This window comes from Erythrolamprus reginae, chromosome 9, assembly GCF_031021105.1.
Source record: "Erythrolamprus reginae isolate rEryReg1 chromosome 9, rEryReg1.hap1, whole genome shotgun sequence".
Classification (NCBI taxonomy): domain Eukaryota; kingdom Metazoa; phylum Chordata; class Lepidosauria; order Squamata; family Dipsadidae; genus Erythrolamprus; species Erythrolamprus reginae.
Genome location: NC_091958.1, coordinates 642,629 through 662,684, shown reverse-complemented (window position 1 = coordinate 662,684; position 20,056 = coordinate 642,629). Strand labels below are relative to the sequence as shown.

At 49.4% G+C, this 20,056-nt stretch overlaps 1 protein-coding gene across 8 annotated transcripts in view; it reads right to left on the bottom strand.

The window, feature by feature from the left end:
* Positions 1-20,056, bottom strand: part of ANKRD11 (ankyrin repeat domain containing 11) — a 122,128-nt gene that overhangs the window by 34,769 nt on the left and 67,303 nt on the right. For 5 of the 8 annotated variants that reach the window (XR_011559897.1, XR_011559895.1, XR_011559896.1 and 2 more), the window contains exons 1-2: positions 9,802-10,087; positions 3,766-3,910 (exon numbers count right to left, since the gene is read on the bottom strand). Coding sequence is in view for 4 of the 8 variants with exons in the window: in XM_070761759.1 (XP_070617860.1) it covers positions 3,766-3,852 (87 nt within the window). In the remaining 4 variants the exon portion in view is untranslated. Of the gene's footprint in view, positions 1-3,765; positions 3,911-4,317; positions 4,451-9,801; positions 10,088-20,056 lie in introns of those variants that run through there. The other 3 variants (XM_070761760.1, XM_070761762.1, XM_070761761.1) reach the window with 2 other exon arrangements.

The following is a 20,056-nucleotide window of genomic DNA, read 5'->3' as shown; positions in this document are numbered from 1 at the left end:
ATTGCATTTGACACCCCTGATCAAATGGTCAGCTTTAAAATGCTATCTATGCCTGCACAACAGCCCGTCTCTGCATGTCTAGAGTAACAACTGGCCAGCACCACCTGCACCGATTCTCTCTGGCTTTAGGTGGGATGTTGGAGACTGCTCTGTTCCTTGCTGTGGGTTGAGGCTGTCCTGAAGACCGTCTGGTTATCAGGTGAACTTAATAAATGTTTTCTGTATCAAGGTTTGTGTTCAGCAATGTTAACTACTGGCCAACTATTCCAACTACATTTCACACAAATTCAAAAGAAACCGGAGATTCCAAGTGGTTCTGCAAGAAAGAGGCACAGCTGGAGTGGGCCCTCTACACTGGGCCTCCGGGCTTTTCAGCTGGGTCCTTGCAGAGATGAACAGGGATTGCTTTTAAATTTGTTATTCTGTTTAAAGCCAGGTTTTATCAGGGCAGCTTACAACAAACTACATTCAGAGGAATTTCTAAAACAAAAAATATTCAAACACCATCACTAAATGCATAATAAAAGAGCCATAATAAAATGAAACATTTTAAAAAGAAGACTTTTTAAAAAAAATCCAGGAGGCTTATTAAAATGTCTGGGAAAATAAGCCACTCTGGCTCTTGCTGCCAAGGCAGAACTCCTGGGGAGAGCGTTCCAGTAATGGGGCAACCACCGAAGAGCCTCTGAAGTGTTGGGCTTGCAGGCTACATACCAGCGCCCTGATCCAGAGAGAATCTGCGTGCTTCAACACAAAGACTCTCCAGTAGATGAAACCCCACCAATGGAACAAAGTTAAAGGCTTGTATTTTTCCAATAGCGCTATACACCAATTTTGGCATCATGGGAAGTGCAATTAGAAACACCGGTACCTTCATTATCCAGGGTTAAAATCAGCACATTCCATTGTAGAGAACAGATTGAACTAAGCACATTAAAAATGCGTGTTTTTGTTTTTTAATCCTGATTGCAAGCAGACTGCTATTTTGGAAGGCCTTAAAAAGTTTCCAAACCTCATTAGATTAGAGACATACTGTTGTAATGAATTAGGTATCTAGATCAGTTACCTGGAGGTGTTGGAGTTTTTTTAAAGAAAACTTGTGACTCAAACACTTAAGTCAAGGGATGACCATTACGAGAGAAAGTGTTCTGGAAGCAGAGTGCCCAATAACTCTTAGTTATCCTGAGGAACTCTTCACTAATGTTTCACACTTCTGTTTTCTAAACATTAATTTTTCCTGAGGGCTAGAGGGCCTAAGCAGCTGATTTGAAAATACTTCTACATTGCCTTAGAATAGAGACTGATGCCTCATTAACGCCCAGATGGTACATAAGGATGGGCATATATACCTCCCCCCCAAAAAAGCAGTATATATACCGCTCAAAAAATTAAAGGGGAACACTCAAATAACACATCCTAGATGTGAAGGAATGAAATATTTTGTTCTGTATAAAGTTGAATGTACTGACACATGTGAAATTTATATATATTCAAGTCCCAGTGGGTATAGCTAGCTGATGAGGCCAAAATAAGGCCGAAATAGATCTATCCTAGTCTCCCTTAATTTTCAAATTCAGCAAAAAACATGTGACATATATATATATATATATATATATATACAGTGATACCTCATCTTACAAATGCCACGTCATGCAAACTTTTGGAGATACAAATCTGGGGTTTAAGATTTTTTTGCCTCTTCTTACAAACTATTTTCACCTTACAAACCCACTGCTGCCGCTGGGATGCCCTGCCTCCGGACTTCCGTTGCCAGCAAAGCACCCGTTTTTGCGCTGCTGGGATTTCCCTGAGGCTCCCCTCCAGAGGAAACCCCACCTCCGGACTTCCGTGTTTTTGTGATGCTGCAGGGGAATTCCAGCAGTGCAAAAACGGGTGCTTCACTGGCAACGGAAGTCCAGAGGTGGGGTTTCCCAGCGAGGGGAGCCTCAGTGAAATCACAGCATCGCAAAAACACAGAGGTCTGGAGGTGGGGTTTTGAGGACTTTGGTGTTTTTGCGATGCTGCGATTTCACTGATGCTCCATTTACTGGGAAACCCCGCCTCCGGACTTCCGTTGCCAGCTAAGCGCTTGTTTTTGTGATGCTGGGATTCCCCTGCTGGGATTCCCCTGCAGCATAGCAAAAACACAGAAGTCCAGAGGTGGGGTTTCCCCTGGTGGGGAACTTCAGGGAAATCTCAGCAGTGCAAAAATGGACGCTTTGGCTGGCAAAAGGGGTGAGTTTTGGGCTTGCACACATTAATCGCTTTTCCATTGATTCCTATGGGAAACATTGTTTTGTCTTACAAACTTTTCACCTTAAGAACCTCGTTCTGGAACCAATTAAGTTTGTAAGACAAGGTATCACTATATATCTATATCTATCTATCTATCTATCTATACACATACATACATACATACATACATACATACATACACACACACACACACACACACACACACAACTATCAGCAAAAAAACATGTTGCACATGGAGAGAGGGGGAGAGGGAAGAGGGGAAGGGAGAGGGGGGAGGAGATGAGCAGATAATAGATATTACAAAGAAAGATTTTAGCTTTGCATTTTAATGGAGCAGATGGAAAACAGCAGTGGTGAGAAACTGTGCTGGTATTTCTCCTGCTAGCTTGTTTATCAAAGCCTAGGTGATACATACGTTAAATTCTGTGAAACAAAAATCAAAATTCACACAATCCAGCAAGTTTTTGCTGCAAGGACAACAGCTTCCGATTGGCTGGCTGTGACATGCTACAGAGGAATATCTAGAGAAAGGACCAGATCGTTTGGGGGGAACGGATAGTGAACTGCTCAGCCCACAAGGCCCTTGGAGCTTAAGGCCAGCCTGACCGCTAGTTTTTGGCCAAGGCCTGGAATGAGATTCCTCCTGAGCAATCTCCTGGGCCCCTCCCCAGGGAGCGGAGTCAAGCAGAGGGAGGGAAGCCCTTGGGAAGTGTTGACAAACACAGGACAAATTAAAAGCTGCGCTCCAGAGGTCCAGAGGTGCAGGCACAGCGACCCCTAGAAGCAAAGGCCTCGTGACCAGCCGCCCTGCCCCTCCGTCATGGCTCCAGCACACGGCAGTGCAGATAACTAGAAAGCGGAGACCGGCTGGGGCCCCTCCTTGCAACCAATTCATCAGCTTTGCCCTTTGTGAACACAGCACTTTGGGCTCCTTTGCACAGTTGGCGAACAGGAAAGGTGAGCCAGGCGGGGAGGTCTCTCCTTGATAAGTCCTGTCACGCTCACCCTGCTAGCAACCAGGGAGAGCAGCGGGAATCACCTTCTGGAGATCACAGTCCCAGCATTCCTGGAAACTGCAAGTCACACCTGCCTCTTCCAGATATTTCACTGCATTGGTGGGGAGAAAAACAGCAGGGAGACCCCCGCAGCCCCACCCATTTTAGCCTCTGCACCGACACTCAGGGAGCCCTTGGATTTCTGTGGGGAAATTCCCATCTCTGAGTGATGGAGCCAGAAAGAGCGACTCCACTGCTTAGCAGCAGCCATCTCTGCTGTTCCGGCCGCTGCCCTTAACCGAATCCTCCGGCCGTGGAGCGAGGGAATTTCCTGCTGGCTCCTCACAACCAAACCTGTGGAGAAGCTGGCAGGAACCTGCACTGCACGGGTGGCTCACCTGGCAGCTGTCGGGCAGGTAAGTGGCTGCTGGGGGGAGGGGCGGAGAGGGCAGGTGAAGACGGTCCCCCCAACACAGTGGAGCCAAGTAGGAAAGGATGGAGAGGGACACGTTACCTTTTTCCCCGTTTGTTTCTCCACCATGTTGTTGCTGAGAGAGAAATCGTCCGGTTGTGGTGTTTTAGAACACGCTCCCTTGGGCATCGTTCTGCCTTCCTTACTTGTCCTTCATTTATGCTGCCCTCGCTTCATCATCAACGGTCTGCAAGGAGGAAACACACAGGTGGGTCAGCCACGGCCTGGAAGAAGAGGGCGAGGCGGGGGGGCCGCTAGCAAGAACCGAGACCCCCGGCTGAGCCTCTCTGCACCCGGGCAAGCCCAGAGCCTAGGTGGGACCCTGCCTGCCCAGGGCACATGCAGCCCCCCCCCCCAAGGCCACCCGAGAGGCAAACCTTCCCACATGCAGGAAATGGCTCCGGAGGACCATCCGTCTGGATTCCTTCGAACAGGGGCCTCCAACCTTGGCACCTTTAAGACTTGTGGACTTCAACTCCCAGAATTCCTCAGCCAGCTTTGAGTTTTAAAGGTGCCAAGGTTGGAGACCCCTGCCTTAGAGGGATCATCTTTTTATATATATGCAGATGTGCATGCAAACACAACACCTACTACTTTTCCATCAAACTGTAACCCCTTCTTCCTATGCCTGATGCAATTAAAGTGCATCCTCCTGTGGCTGGTGGGAGTCTCACATAAGGACGTTTGTAGCAAAGGGTAAATTGCCAGAGACATTTGCTTCTGGTGTCTGCTAGCAGGGAGCAAAGAGGGGAAGCTCTAAAGGCAGCGACTGGCCTTGTTTTTTGCACAGCTGAGGACCTGCCTTTCTTCAGCCACTCAGGGCTCCCTATGCATCTGCATGTATATGGCCAAGCACAACCCACAAGCACAGCAGCAAAGCTTTGTTACCCATGCTGTAAGTTGCTTGGTTACAAGGTTTTTAAAAAAAACAACAACCAGATTTTGCAGCACATAGTAGCAACAGTAGTAATAGTAGTAGTAGTAAACATTGTAACCTATCTCCAACAGACTTTACAGCCACTACACAGTTCAGCCACATGGACCAGGAAAAGGCTTTGTTTTAACCAAAGGAGGCAGAGCCAGGTTCCCTCCCTCCCTTTCCAACACACAGAGAGAGTGGCCACATCCTATAAGTTAACTACACCTTTGCAGCAAGCTTTCCAACCCAACTGAAAGAAGCTGCCCAGGACCAGGGAGACTCTAGTACCGGGACCAATTAGAGCTGGGTTTGGGGGGGGGGGTGATTTTTTTTTAAACAACTCAATTCTTTTCTCTAAGGAATCTTGAATTTTTTTACAGCCTGCATCAGAGGGAAAGAGAAGGGGGAGAGGTGCACCAGGCTCAAACCCATTCTCTTGACAGCAAGAGCTCCATGAAAAACACAACCGCTTTCTCGCCACTTTGATGCTCTGAGTTCAGAGACTGAGAAGAAAATGATCCAGGCAACAAGAGTTTAAGACCAAGAAGGCAAAATTATCCCCAAATCCACATCTTGGAAATGATGAGACGCTAAGTTATAATTACCCTAATTTTCTTCTATTTTACCGAATTCTGACAGCAAGATGTTCCATAATATAATGAAAGCAGCTGAAATTTCATGTGCAGCCTGGGTGAGTAACACATTAACTTGCAGGGCTTGTTATCCAGCCAGAGATCCCTGGCCTGCTCTGTTTACAGGCGCCTGACCTTTCCTAGCATTTACAGCTCTGAATTACAAGTATCTTGGACACCAAAGCCAACACTAAAATATGAAGTAAGATAAATCCCAATAATGTTTTGTTTCTAATATCAGCCGTGAAAGCCACTTGTCAGCTGAAAACACAAGATTCATTCATTGAAAAGACCAGCCAGCAATAGACTCCAACCAAAAGAAAGTATAAAAGCTGATTCCAGAAAATATACACAACGGGATTCTTATTCCTGTGCACAGATATCAAATGGACTCCCTTCTTTTTATTGGACGGGTGGGGGTCAGTCTTTTGACCTGTGACGCGAAAATACTGATCCCGCATAAATGATGAAGGTTTAGGAAAAGCAAACGGTGTTCAACTTAAACATGGGTGACAAGACTCAAAAGCAGAAGTGGAAGAGATCAAAACACTTTGTGGACTATAGTTGCTACTGACCAACAAATCTTAGTTTTTTTTTAAAAAAAAAATTTTAACCAACAAACCTTCAGGGAAAATCTTCCAAACCCTGTTTGTACCTACTAGGCAAGAGCTACAATGGTGGGTGAGGGCTGCTCCGTCTCTTCCTACCTCCAGGACACCGAAAGCACCCAGGACGGGCTGCTCTGACCCCACAGCTCTATGGGTGGGGTTTTCTGGGGATCCCCCCCCCCCAGTCGTTCAACTCAGGCCTCAGCTCCTGGAGGCATTTTTCATTGCTCCTTGAGCTCTGGGTTTGTTGGGCTTTGATCCTAGGAACCTTTCCTGGACTTCCCTGAAGTTTGTTGTGGGTTGTCTGATCTGTTTCTAACTGTGAATGGCCGCCTGGTTTGCCTTGGGGGAACGAGCGGGCGGCAGAGTCTCCTACACCGCTTCTTTCTGCCAGGGGTCGAGGCCAGGGTCGAGGCCACCGCTTCTTTCTGCCAGGGGTCCCCACAGAGCAGGGCAGGGGAAGCTTCTCCCCGTGCTGCTGCAGGTTTGGGCCTTCGGGCCATCTGTCCAGCAGCATTTTCAATTTGGAGCAGGCGGTCACGCCCACCATTTTAAGAGCCCCATCAGCTGGCCGGCGGCTTTCCTCCCCAGCTCCAGCATCAGGTTAAGGCCGCTTTGGGTTGCTGCCCCGCCATCGGTGTCCCCGGTGAAAAGACTGCTGGACTCAAAAGAACTGCACTCCAGCCCTGCCTCAGAAGCACCAGGCGCTCTTCTTTCTTGCCCCTGACCGTTTGGCTACATTGCTTAGGCGAACGCTCCTGTTTTTATCGCCAAATCAACAGCCATCAGATGCTCTAGTTTTTACTTGCACGAGCGCCATTTTGTGCTCCGCTGGGCAGCCATTTGGGGAGTGGCCAGGACCCCAGTCAAGAGCCCGGCTCAGGCCTAGACGTTTATTGAGGTTTCACCATCTTATTTTGCCACAGCGGCCTCCGCAAGAGACAGGTTGTGCTCTGCCCCCTTTAGGGTCTTCTCTGCTGGGCCTTGGATTGCTGGGTGGAGGGGGGGCTCCTGTCTGCGCGGGCGGCCACACTCCTCCCCCTATTTTCCCAGTGGCAGCGAGGATGGCACCGGCCTGCCTACAACCAGCGGCCTTCCCCAGATGTTATTGACAGGCTTGGGCCTGGTCTGCTTCCCGGGGCTTTCAGGTCTGTGGGGCTGGCTCCAGGAAACAGCCTGGGGGAGGGCCTCTCCTGGTGGGAGGGAGGAAGGCAGGTCCGTGGCCTGGCTTTCTCACATTAACCGTTTCCCTTCCTGCTCTGGCTCAGCATGGACTGGGAGACCCCCCCCCCACCTCTCATCACAAGGGCTCCTGGTCCCTTCCCCCGCTTGCCTCTGACCAGTGGACCAGGGCCCCGGCTAAAGCTAGACCGGCCAGCCTTGAGGCTGTAGAGGAGCTTCAGGCAAAGGCCCGCGATCTCAGCCAGCGTCCAGAGCAGAGCAGCGGTTGGTAAGAGGCACAAGGCCCTGGAGAGGAATTCGCAAGAGTCATGATCTTCACCTCTGTTAATGTTGGCAGCTCCTCATGACCATTGTACCATCCTTTTTAGGGAGCTGACAGGAGGAGGAGACCACACGGACAGATTCACCGCATCCATTGGCAAATGCAACGGTCCCTGTTAGCCACGAAGACAGAACTTGCCACTTTGGGCACACTTTGTATGCCACCAGCATAACCAAAATCCAAGTTTACCACGAGCAGATTTAGAAACATAGAAACATAGAAGATTGACGGCAGAAAAAGACCTCCTGGTCCCTCTCGTCTGCCCTTCTACTATTTCCTGTATTTTATCTTACAATGGATCTATGTTTATCCCAGGCATGTTTAAATTCAGTTCCTGTGGATTTACCAACCACGTCTGCTGGAAGTTTGTTCCAAGCATCTACTACTCTTTCAGTCAAATAATATTTTCTCACGTTACTTCTAATCTTTTCCCCAAACTAACCTCAGATTGGCCCCCCTTGTTCTTTAGACCATTAAAGGGCAGGGTTTCTAATGTAGAGGCAATCTTGCAAGTCAAAATACCACTGCTTATATCCCACTAGAGATACGTACTCTGTAGTGCTACACTCAGGATATAGGCTCCTCATATAGTAACTATGATCCAGTTAGGCAACTCTTAAGGGTCAGTTAAGGCCCCAACTACTCCTGCATGGGGAAAAGGTCAGGTGCCTTTCCTTCTTTTCAAAATGCTCATTTGTCAAACGTAAGCCACCATTAAAACGTCATCAGATTCTGTAACTTCAACCGACCTCCTTTTCCTCAGAAATGGCAACTGGAAGACGGGTGGATTTAACTCCCAGAATCCTCAGCCAGCAAAGCTGGTGGTTGGAGTCCAGCCGTCTTCCAGTTGCCAAGGTTGAGCTATACTGCCACAGATAGAAACATAGAAGATTGACAGCAGAAAAAGAGCTCCTATGTTTATCTATGTTTATCCCAGGTTTATCCGAGTCTATGGAGAGGGGCGGCATACAAATCCAATAAATAAAATAAAATAAATAAATAGATGTTTACATTCAGTTCCTGTGGATTGACCAGCCACGTCTGCTGTAAGTTTGTTCCAAGCATCTACTGCTCTTTCAGTAAGATCATTCAATATTTACAGTCCATTGTCAAACCAAGGGAGAAAGTGAGGCCTGGGCTCACAATAAGAGGAGGGGGGTGTATTGCATCATCATCTCCACCCTCATTTTGTGACGGCTGACACATTCCCCCCCTCCCCTCCCCCAGAAATCATCAAGCACTTAAAGTAAGATTAAAAAAACCCCAGCCTGTGGGGGAAATGGGAGACGGGACATTCAATCCTTTCGGAATATATTGACCGACAGCCACTTCCAAATGGAGACCCCAGTTCAAAATGAGCCTGCAAAGGGCGTTTGGCCATACGTTTGGTGCAATTACGCTGGGGGGGAGGGGGGAGCCCCAGGGCCCTTTGTAGTGAGGACGTATCCACCTATTTTACAGGGAGGCTGAAAACCGGGTTTTCCAAGAGAGAGAGAGAGAGAGAGAGAGAGAGAGAGAGAGAGAGAGAGAGAGAGAGAGAGAGAGAGCAAGCCAGACGGATGCCAGATTAATTCCACACCCCTTCTGTTCGTGGAGCTGACTCATTACACTTGGAAAGCTGGCTGCCTCTCCGTGTAAACAGAGCCCTGGCCTATTTAGCAGCTTGGAGGGAGTTTTATATTTGCACAACAATTACCAGCAGTGCCTGAAATCTCCATTTTGTTTTACAGCACATTGTTAAGGGGTCTGAGGTGCAGGGAAGAGAGGAGCAGCAGCTACACACACGTTGAACCAGCCTTTTATGGGGGGGCGGGGGGGGCCTCTACCTTCTTTTGTTCTGTTTTGGGGAAGTCTTATCTTGCCTTGGAAAACGGGGTCAGTTATAATTTCTACTTTCCTAAACGATGAGTCTGCTTTCTATGCAGAATATTATTTAGAAAACAAGACAGCTGAACTAAAGTCTGGTCCACGTAGTTTTCTCTCTCTGGACACCTAAACAGGCTGTAGAATCCTCCGATGATTCTCAGCAACAACAGGCAACAAAACCCCTAGTTAGGTCTGGCAAGCCCTGCCCAGGTCCCACTACCTAGCCAGCCTGAAATAATAACCCTTTCCCTGCTAAAATAATTTCCATAAGCCCATTGATGAAGTTCCTCTTGGAAGGGGGGTGGAAGGGGGTAAAAGGCAGGGAGGGCAAACCTTTGGTGGCTCTGGTGCCAAAATGGTGCACGCAAGAATGGTAGCATGTGAAAGCACAGCCCCATAATGCACTTCCCTGTGTATGTGCACAACCCCCCCTCACCCCCCAGTCACGCGCATGGCACAGGCCTCACCAAAGCCTCCAGACTTCCAGGAAGGCCTCGCGAAGCCTGGAGACAGTGAAAAATGGGCCAATGGAGCTGCCCTGCTACTCACCTTCAGCTACTTGCAACCAGGCCTCTCCCACCTGGGCCCACTTCTTATGCAGCCAGGGGGGCTTCCCTGAAGGCCTCTGCAGCTGATAACAGAGCTCTGGACCACCTTCAGCTCTGCTATCGGCTACACAGGCCTTCAGGAGAGCCTTGCCGGCGGCAGAAGAAGTGGGCCGAGGCCAAAGCAGAGGGAGGTCCTGGAGGCTCCTGGCAGCGAAAAGGAGGCGGAGGGGGAGCACACGGGGAGCTTCCGGTCGGACCGCTGTAGGGAGCGTGTGCCCTCCTCAGGTATGGCTACGGGTGCCACAGGCTCCTCATCCCTGGTAGAAGGGGCTGCGGGGGAGGGGGGAGCCTTCCCGAGACAAAGCAGCCTATAAACCACCACCAGGCTTTCCGTCCGTGGAACCTGGTTATGGCTAGGCAGGCACCAGTTAAAGAGACAGTGCAGCCGGAGTCTGCCCGGGCCTGAAACGAACAGGCAGGGGCAACCACAGGGACCTTGGAGGGGCCTCTGGACACCGCAGGAGTTCAAAGGTCAGTGCTTTCTTTAAAAGAGAGGTTGTTTTTCTCCTAGTGGTTCTTGTGCAGGGCAAACCTCTCTTGGTGGGGAAACGTATGCGGCAGCCCCTTAAGGGAGGGGGGGTGAGAGGAGTGATGGGAGGAGGCCTTGTGGGGGGCCGGAAGCTGCCCCTCCCTCTCTCCGGCTGCCCCTGCTTTGCCCTCTGGGAGGCCAGCAGGCTCTCCGGCCACTCAGTGCAGCTGCGGAGTTGGAGCAGGGCATGTTTCTAGGCGGGGGTGGGGGTGGGGGTGCATGTCCTCCCCCACCCATGTAGGAAATGCAAAAGGCTGTGAAAGCTTCCCTTTCTCTGAGCAGCCGCCCTGGGGACTCGTGGGGGCTGCAGCCGGCTGAGGCCTGCGTGGAAGTGAGCGGCCTTGAAGTTGGAATGTGGTTTGTTCTCAAAGGAGCTTTGCCTCCCGTGTTTATGGCCCTGCTCAGCCCTCTATTGCCTCTTTGTGGTCCCGAGACTTCAGGGAAGGGGAAGCCAAGTAAAGGAAGTAAAGTCTGAAATAATGCACAGCCACAAACGAGTCATCACAAGCGGCTGTGAGACCTCCGGGCCTTTCAGCTCTACCTCTTCTTTCCTGCACCGGCACACGTGGGATGCGGGGCGATAATTACAGGCTTTTTAATTTGATCAGACTTCAGTCCTTAGGCGAACGAGAAGCCTGAACCTCTGGTCTTGGGAGCATTGCTTCAAACCCAGAAATACGGGTTCTTCTCGGTGGCGGCTCCAGCTCTCTGGAAGCAGAGGCCCCGGAGATTCATACCGCCCCCACCTCCTGGCCTTCTGAAAGGCCTTGAAAACCTGGCTTTGCCAGCAGGCCTGGGCCGTTGAGCTACACCATTCAGCTCCGGTCAGAAGTCATGAATGTTTTTGTTGAATGAATGTTTGTGAGGTTTTATTCTGCTTTATATTGTTTATATTGTTTGTATGCTGCCCAGAGTCCAAGAAAAGGAGTTGGGCAGCTTGTAAATTTAATAAGTTAAATTCTCTAGGCCACTTCTAGGCCTGCTGTTTTTAAGAATCCTCCCCACCACCACCTTAATAGCCAAAATGTGTATCCAGGGTGCTTCTGCCCTTATTTAAAGGTCCTCTTGGGCCTAGAGGCAGCAATAAAAGGTTTGATGGGTGGGTGGGTGGGTGAAAGGGAGGGAGGGAGGGAGGGAAGAGGCCGGCTTCAAATATCATTCATTTTTGGATCACTAGATTTCAGAAATTTCCCTAACATTGGGAGGTTGATTTGATTATTCTCAGATTATAACTTCATGGTAATGAAAAGGCTTCCATCAAACATTTGCCCCACTTTAGCTATGTATCAAAAAATATACAAATTTGGATAGGTTTTTTTCCTGAAGAGACACTTGTAGAAAGACCCTCTGGCATTCTAATCCAGGGCGGGCTCCCCCCTTGGATGGGACTGGTTGCCAGGCCGAAGCCACCATGTGCGGTTAAACCTGAACAGTTGGAAGCCTCGTTCCTATCTGGATGGACCTCCAGGAAAGCCCAGGTAGGGCCCCCCACAGGCCACTCAAAACACCCTGGGAAAAGGTATCAGAAAATCCCTTCTGCCCCGTATACTCCAAGTGTAGCCTTGGGAATCTAGTTTGAGTCCATGGAGACTTCATTTAAATTAACATCCAATGACCAGGGCTTTTGAAATAAAAGAGGGGAATCAAAGTTCTCTTTCAACCGGAAGCTACAGCAGCTTTCAAGGCCGCCTTAGACGGAAGGTTCATTGTGGAGGTTTTGCCCACCAGCCAGGGGAGCTGCAGTCCAAGAGCCCTGCGGGAGGAGAACCTGCAAGGGAACTCCAATAACTGAACTGCGGCCAACTCCCATCACCCAGGGATTCTGCTTAAAACCCCTAAGAGCTGAGGGCCTCCAGGCCAGAATGGCCCCACATGCCCAGAGGAGAGAGAGAGAGAGCCCTGCCAAGAGGATTTGGCTAGTACAACCGGGGGAGGATTGCCGCAAAGCCCCCCGAATAAGCCAAGGCCAAGAGGTCGTGGTTTTAGGCCCAATGGTAGTGGGCCAGCTATCTCTGCTCGGCCCTGTTTTTCCTCCGAGACTCCCAGCTCCAGCGATCTCTTCCAAGCTTCAAGGGGAGGACATTCAATCATCCACCCAGGTTCACAGCTGAATGGCCTGCGCGGTGGAGGAGGCGAAATGGGGGCCGGCTGTGAGGTTTTATTTCGCACCATCCAGAGGAACCAACCCTGGTGGCAACTCCATTGTGCACAGAAAGACCAACCCTTTTGTAACTTTCAGGCCAAGGTGATTTTTCTTCAATTTCTCAGTTCCCTCTTTGGAACACATAATATTACATAGTTTTAATTGGTACTGAGAATAAGTAAAAGGGTGATTAAGTAACAAGCACGCAGACTTCCGGGTACCGTAAATTATAAACAAATAAATGTAGGCTTCTGTGAACATTGCAGAACCAAGCACGACTGCCAAGGCGGAAACCTGGTGTGCATTTGTCATTAAATGCTTCCTGTTAACTTTCTGGTATAAAGAGCAAAGGTAAGTAAACCCTGGTGTGACAGTGCAGTATAATTTCTTCTCTTTATTATGATGTTTTTCCCACTTAATTTGCGCACACATCTTGAAAGTCCAATCTCTCATCTTGTTTTTTGATCACTCTTCCCACTTTCATGTTTGTCTATTATTGTGTTTTTTAAAAGTTTTATCTGTAAGCCCCAAATCATTTGGAATCAGGCATCATGTACATTTTATAAATAATAATAATGAGGATCAGTATTTTTTGGATTATTCTGAAAAAAGAACTGAAGATCTTAATGAGCTTCTTTCATTCCCCAACTATCCAATACAGAACCTAATGAGCAGCAGCCCCAAAAGAGAGGAATTCTTTTCATTACCCACTAGGCCTCCTGGCTTTTGCAAGTGGTGGGGAAAGACCCCTCCAGACGTCCCTCAGAGGTCTTCTCCTTAGGTCTCCTCAAAGGTGGGAAGCCCAGGGAAGCTTCCTTCCCCACATAAGGCTCTAAAGTTTCTCTATCTGCTCTGTCTAACATCAGAAACCTCCTCCAAAAAGCACCACCAAGACGGTTCTTTCTGCGCTTTCAACTCAGGAAGCGTCAACTGCCCCAGGAGATGCTGATCCGGTTCTACAGAGGAACCGTTGAGTCCGTCATCTGCACCTCTGTCACTGTCTGCTTCGGTTCTGCAACCCACCAAGACCGACAAGGACTTCTTTTTTATTTTATTTATTTTATTTTTTATTAGTCTTTATTGAGTTTTATTAAGAATAAGACAAAGACAAAGGGGAATCAATAGTACATAGTGATTAACATTCAGATCACATTTTTTTTATTTTTAACTCTCCTTCATGCACATCAAGAAATGTACCATAAGATCTTATCAAGTATTAACATACATTTTACATTATTGTCAAATAAACAAACATAACAATATACATCTAACACTATATGGTTGATCATCTGTTTCCCCCATACCATATCATAATATTCTCCCCCCTTTCTCTCTCCTTCCCTCCCTCTTCTCTACCTCCTTTCTCCTTCTCTCCCCTCTCTCCTTCTTTCCTCTTCTTACTTCCTCTCACCTTCTCCTCACCTCTGTCTTCTGCTGCTCCCTTCTGACATCCCTCTCTCCTCCCTTCCCCTCTTCCGTCTCCCTCTTCCTCTTTTCATTTCATTGCATCCATCCATTATTTTATAGGTAACATCCGAGCAGCTCATCTCCCTAAACGTCTATAATTTATAGTAGTAATAGTAACCTCAGCTCTCTGCTAATACGTCTACAAGTCTAATCCTTTAGATATTTTAAATAGAGTGCTACCTCCAACAATCAAATATTATGTTGCCTAAGTCTCAAATCTTTAGCCTATCACCGTCCTTCCATTTCAATTGGTGTTAACTAACTTCTACCCATATTGGTTTTCTATCCAATCATAGAATTTCCCCCAAACATAATAGTATTCTGAGTCCTCATACAGATTTCAATGGATAATTAGAACTGCAGAAAAAACAATTCCTACCAATCTCTCTCTCTCTCTGTGTGTGTGTGTTTTGCGCGCGCGCACACACACACACACACACACACAATATCTAGTTGGGTAACAAAACGTCTGCAAGCAACCAACCGAGCTCAAAGAGCACCAGAATTCGGAATCTATTCTCTTTCATTGAGAAGAAGTGGGGTCTCAAATCTATCTCCTGGACGGTGATGCCTCTGGAGAGGAAGCTCAAAGAAAGGGAACCAATCCAAAGTCCTGCCTGGGCCTTAATGAGTCTCCGGGAGGCACAGTGACATAGCAAATAGTTGTGCTGATTCATCAGCCTGAAGGCCTATCAGCCGCAGAGCTCGTTTCAAGAGGTGGCAGGGACCATTCAAAGTTAGAGAGAGAGAGAGAGACATGAGGGGATTACCAGGACCAGAAGGTTCAGGCTAAATATAACCTCCAAATGCCTTCAGATTCTGGAAAGATGCTTCATCACCAAGAAAGCCTGACACTCCTCAGACTCCCAGCACTGGAAACTCCAGAGTTTGTGCATTCGCAAGACAGGCTTTCCAGCTCCTGAGTCACTCGGCTGAGCTTCCTCACAGACAGCCCACCAATGAGAAGCAAAACTAACTCAGATGCGGCTTAATTCTTTTATTTAAAATTTCTTTACTTAAAATATTTCTGCTCTATCTGAATATTCTCTACCTAAAAAGATGGACATGTTTAAATAAAATAATTCAAAGCAGAATCCTGGCAGTTCCCTGCTTTGCGCCCTGGGATTCCTGGCGCAGGCCATGCGTGAGCTGCATGTGTGTGTGTGTGTGATGCACTGTTGTGCAAAGTCACAGCCACCACAGTCCAGTCCTGCATTGTGGCATTTGGCAGCAGCAGCCCAAGCTGGGCTAAAGTACGGCAGAGGCCCCCAGTCAGCCAGCTGCCCCTGCCCCCGGCACCTGCGCCAGCCCTCGTGCCCACGCTCTGACTCCCAGGTACTGCCTGGGGCTGCTTTCCCAGGCGCACAAGCCTCCGGGAACAGCATGACCCCCCCCTCCCCAGGCCCCCCAGCGCTCCCAAAGACCTGCCATGCACCACTTGCCTTCAGGCATTGTGCTCTCCACGTGCCCACTTCCTCCAAGACCTCCAGAAGCTCTCCAGAGTTCCCAGGCTGCCCCTGGAGACCCCCGAAGCCCTGCGTGGCTTGGGAAGACTTGGCCCCCTCCCTTTGGTTTGAATTAAGACGGGTGTCAAGACAGACCACTTGAATGGTGACTTCTCCATTTTAATAACAATTTAAAATGATTGCAACAACGTGAAGCCGTATTTCCCCATCCCCGAAGGAAGAGTTGCCCACAAGCCTCCAGCTTCTCTTTAATCCACGGCCAATGGCTCTTTCCATGCAGAGACCGGGCAGGGTAAGTAATAACCTTGGGTACCAAAGGTCTCTCCAGACTGATGCCAACTGACCTGACAGTCAATAAAACACACAATTGCCTTGAAAGATCTTCATCACGACTTCTAGCAAACTCTGTTTGGATCAAGGTGCCATGACAAGGTGCCGGATTACTTCCGGGACCGCCTTCTGCCTCATGCATCCCAGCGGCCGGTCCGAGCCCACAGTCGGCCTTCTCCGGGTCCCGTCAGCCAAGCCATGTCGCCTGGAGGGGCCTAGGGAAAGGGCCTTCTCTGTGGCTGCTCCGGCCCTCTGGAATCAAGTCCCCCCCACCCCCCTCCTGGCCTTTCGTAAGGCTCTAAAAACGCCCCTCTGGCAGCCGCCCTGGGGCCTTGAGCATGGCCATCAGCCCCAGGGAACAGTACGGGTGAGTGTGGGAGGCTGGGTTTTACCTGAATGCCCTTCATGGCTGGGTTTTTATATTAAACCTACATTGGGTTTCTTACATTGTGTATTTTTGTGCTGATTTCATTGTGTAAGCTGCCCTGAGTCACTGCAGAAGGGCGGCAAGCAAACAACCGCCAGGGCCGAGGGGGTTCCCCCCACAGGGAGCATCCATCGTGTGACTTGTCGTTTCACCCTTTCTCTAAGCAGGAGCCAGGAACAGGCCAGGCCACGCTCTCTCCTGGCCCTTTGATTCCTGCAGCTGTCCTGCAAGGCAGGGGGGGCTGAAATGGTGAGGCTGCCTCCCAGATGTCCCTCAGCGTCAAGCGAGCCTCCTTCTTCCCCTCTGGCTCCCAAAGGGATGGAGCTGGTGGCCTCCAGAGTCTCCAGCAGCAGCGCCTGGATTACGCCTCCTCACACTGGGATTCCAGGCACAAGTTCCCCAGGAGCTGGAGCTTTCCTTCCTCCGGCAGCCTCCACCCCTTCGCCCCACACTTTCACCTGTCCTGACAGCTTTCAGGGGAGCCCTTGCACCCTTTTTAATATTCAGCCCAAGTGGCCCGTCGGTTGCTGGCTAAGCTTTGTAGTGATGGTTGGATCCCATTTCAAAGTGCACTGTAACCTTCTTGCTTTCATTTCTTAATCCCGTGGGCTGATTCCGGCTGCTCTTGCAAACCGCCTCCTCCTGACCGAAGGGGCTTCTTCTCCCTCTTGTAAATGCTGCCTGCCCAGGGCAGCCAGATGCTCCCCCCCCCCCCAGAGGAAGGAAGCCTGGCCTTGCTGTCTCTTGGCAACGTGGCTCAGGCCGGAGGGAGCCAATGGATTTCATCCTCTACTTTTGCCCATGGTGAGGAAGGACAATCAAAGGATGGGCACCAAAGTACATCCTGGCCATGATTAACCTGGGCCCGGGCAAATGCCCCAGAGCCACTGGAACAAAAGAGGCGCCTGTGGATTCCACTGCCTCTCACTTTCACAGGCCCACAACAGACCCTTAGATGGGGAGGGTCCCACTGCTTATTCTTTCCCACAAGGGCATTTCTCCATTGCCCCACGAGCAAAACTCCTGAGCATAGAACGGGTGTGTGCTTGTGCCCAGGGCAAGGGCCGGAGCGCCCCCCCCCCTCCACACACACCCAGGCTGATGGGGACTGAAGGTCTCGCCCTGCAAGGAAAGGGAAAGGCAAGGGGGGAGCGAGATTTGCATCCCACTCCCTCCTAACTGACCAAGAGCAGGGCTTGTGCACCATCGGTGAGCCTTTCAAAATGCTGTTTTTACGGTCAATTGGAATGGAAACCAATGATACAAATGGCATATCCTTCTTTAGTTTTTGATCCACATCATTTATTCATGTCTACTGGTGATACACAACTGAAAGAAAATTACTACGAGATATTGTTAACTATACAGTTAAAACTACCTCCGCAATAACTCTGGTCAAAGAAGGATGTTACTGACCGGGACCGAGCCAGAGAGGAAATGGCCCTGTGATTGGTTACCATCTCCCACATTTTCTGGTCTTTTGTATTTTATTGCTTGCTGGGTAAATCAATCTCACAAATGAGGCCTGGCAGCTTAACACAATTCTCCCCAAGAATCTAATCCTACAGACTTTGTGTGTGTGTTACAGTTTGGCCAAGAGAGCATTGCACTCGGATACCAGCACAAATACGCACTCGGCCCATGTGCCGCCTTCTCTGATCTCTCAGCTGCCGCCAGAGACACGAAGGGAAGACACAGGACACACACACACCTTCTCTCCTGGCTCTCCTTCTTAGACTTTCCCTGTTTGCCTTTCTAGTGGGGAAGGGCTTGTGATGCGGAAGTGGAGAAAACGTCTTCCGCATCCTCCTTGGTCGAGTCTGATGCAACATGCTGTTGGAAGACACTTTCTGTCATCTTTGGAGTTTGAAACTTTGACTTAAATGTTACAAAAGCAGTGCAACATGATGACAATGCAAACACAGGTGGGGTTTTTTTCTTTCCTAAACAAAACAGCTCAAGCAGGCATCACGTGGTGGAAACAAGCTCCTTCCTGCAGCTTACGTGCAATTGTGTTTTTTAAAATACAGGACAAACACAGAACCTATAATAATATCTGCTGGTATAAATATGAAACAGAATTCAAGCTGGGCTTACTGAAAAGGCTCAGGTGGGGGTTACGACGTAAGCTCTGGACCAGGTTTTCATTCACTCTCGGCCTGGGTAACTCTGAGCCCTGGTTAATTCTCTCTCTCTCTCAGCCCAACCCAATTCCAGGGGAAGGGAAGGAAACCAGGGCTCTTGGTGGGAAAGCAAGCGTCCACCCACCTCTCTCTTCAGAAGGCATCCGCGGGAGACAGAGGCAGCCTTCTCCTCACGGGTGCTCAAAGCAAAGAGCCGCCTCCAATTGATCCATGTGCAAGTGAAGCCCTGGCTCCTGACTATTCTGGGGAAAGAAAGGGCCCATGTCTACTAGTGCTTGAGAGGATGGCCAGGTGGCCCCACGCTTCTTGGTTTTTTCTTCAAAGGTAACAGAAATTATTTCAGTCTTCCATTGCTCTCTGACAAATAATGGCAAGCAACTGAAAATCTGAAGCCTTCCTACTATTAGAAATATTATAGGCCAGTGATGGCGAACCTATGGCATGGGTGCTACAGGTGGCAGGCGGAGCTATAGCTCTGGCAGGCGAGTCATTGCCCGAGCTCAGCTCCAATGCGCATGTGAGTGCCAGCCAGCTGATTTTTGGCTCACACAGAGGCTCTGGGAGGGCGTTTTTGGCTTCCAGAGAGCCTCCATGGGGATAGGGGAGAGCATTTTTACCTTCCCCTGGCTCTAGCGGCACATTTGGAGCCTGGGTAGGGCCAAATACAAGCCTACCGGGGCCACCAGATGTTGGGAAACAGGCCATGTCCGGCCTCCAGAGGGTCTGTTTTCACCCTCCTCAGGCACTGAATTATGGGTGTGGGCACTCACATATGCGCGATAGCTCATGCCCGCACTCTTTTGGCACCCGAGGAAAAAAAGGCTCACCATCACTGCTATAGGTTTTTAATGAACATGTGTAGTAGTAACTCTGCGAAAGAGTATAGTGAAAAAGATGTAAGAGAAAAGGAGGTGACCAAGAGACTGGGCGAAGTCGAGATCTCCATCATTTCAGGAGAGAAATGTTGCCATGGTGCAGGAGAAGACAATCTCCTCAATGGCACTCATCATTATCTCACACAACGCCTGACAGGAGGTGAGCCTCCACTCTGACGTGCCTTCTATTCAAAGCTTACATGCCCAGGCACTTTTTTGATATTTCAGAACACAATAAAATGGGGAAATTAAAAAAGAAAATCTCAACCGTGGAGAAGCAAGAACTCTGTGATGAAAGAGGCTAAAAGAAATGCCGTTTCCAAGGAAAAGAAAGATGGAATCACTGAACAGCATCAGAGAAGCCACTGGGCCGAACCGGAACAGACACAAGAAGCAGAGAGGAGAGGAAACAAGACTAACGACTGTCCATCCCACAAAACACCGAACAAGAGAAGGTGCATGACGGTTTGACCCTGACAATGAAGGTCTCCACCATCTCTGCAAGGGAGTCATAAAGCAGGGAAGCTCCTCTGGTGGCAACTGAGCCCAAAGCTTCGGAAGACTGGAGTTCTGCTGAGAAGCGTCACCAACTGTTTCCTTTGGCATCACCTGAAGCTTCCAGACCAAAAAGAGGCGGCAATTTCTTTCTAAAGCGCATCAGGCTTACAACTGACCATCTACACGGTTCCCTGGAATGAGAAGCTCCAGAACTGTTGCCTCATTCGAATACGGTGCAGAGGATCCTTTTGTCCCAGCGCAAACGTTTCCCAAACTCCCCAGGAAACCGTGGCTAAGTCCCCAGAGGCGCCTCCTCC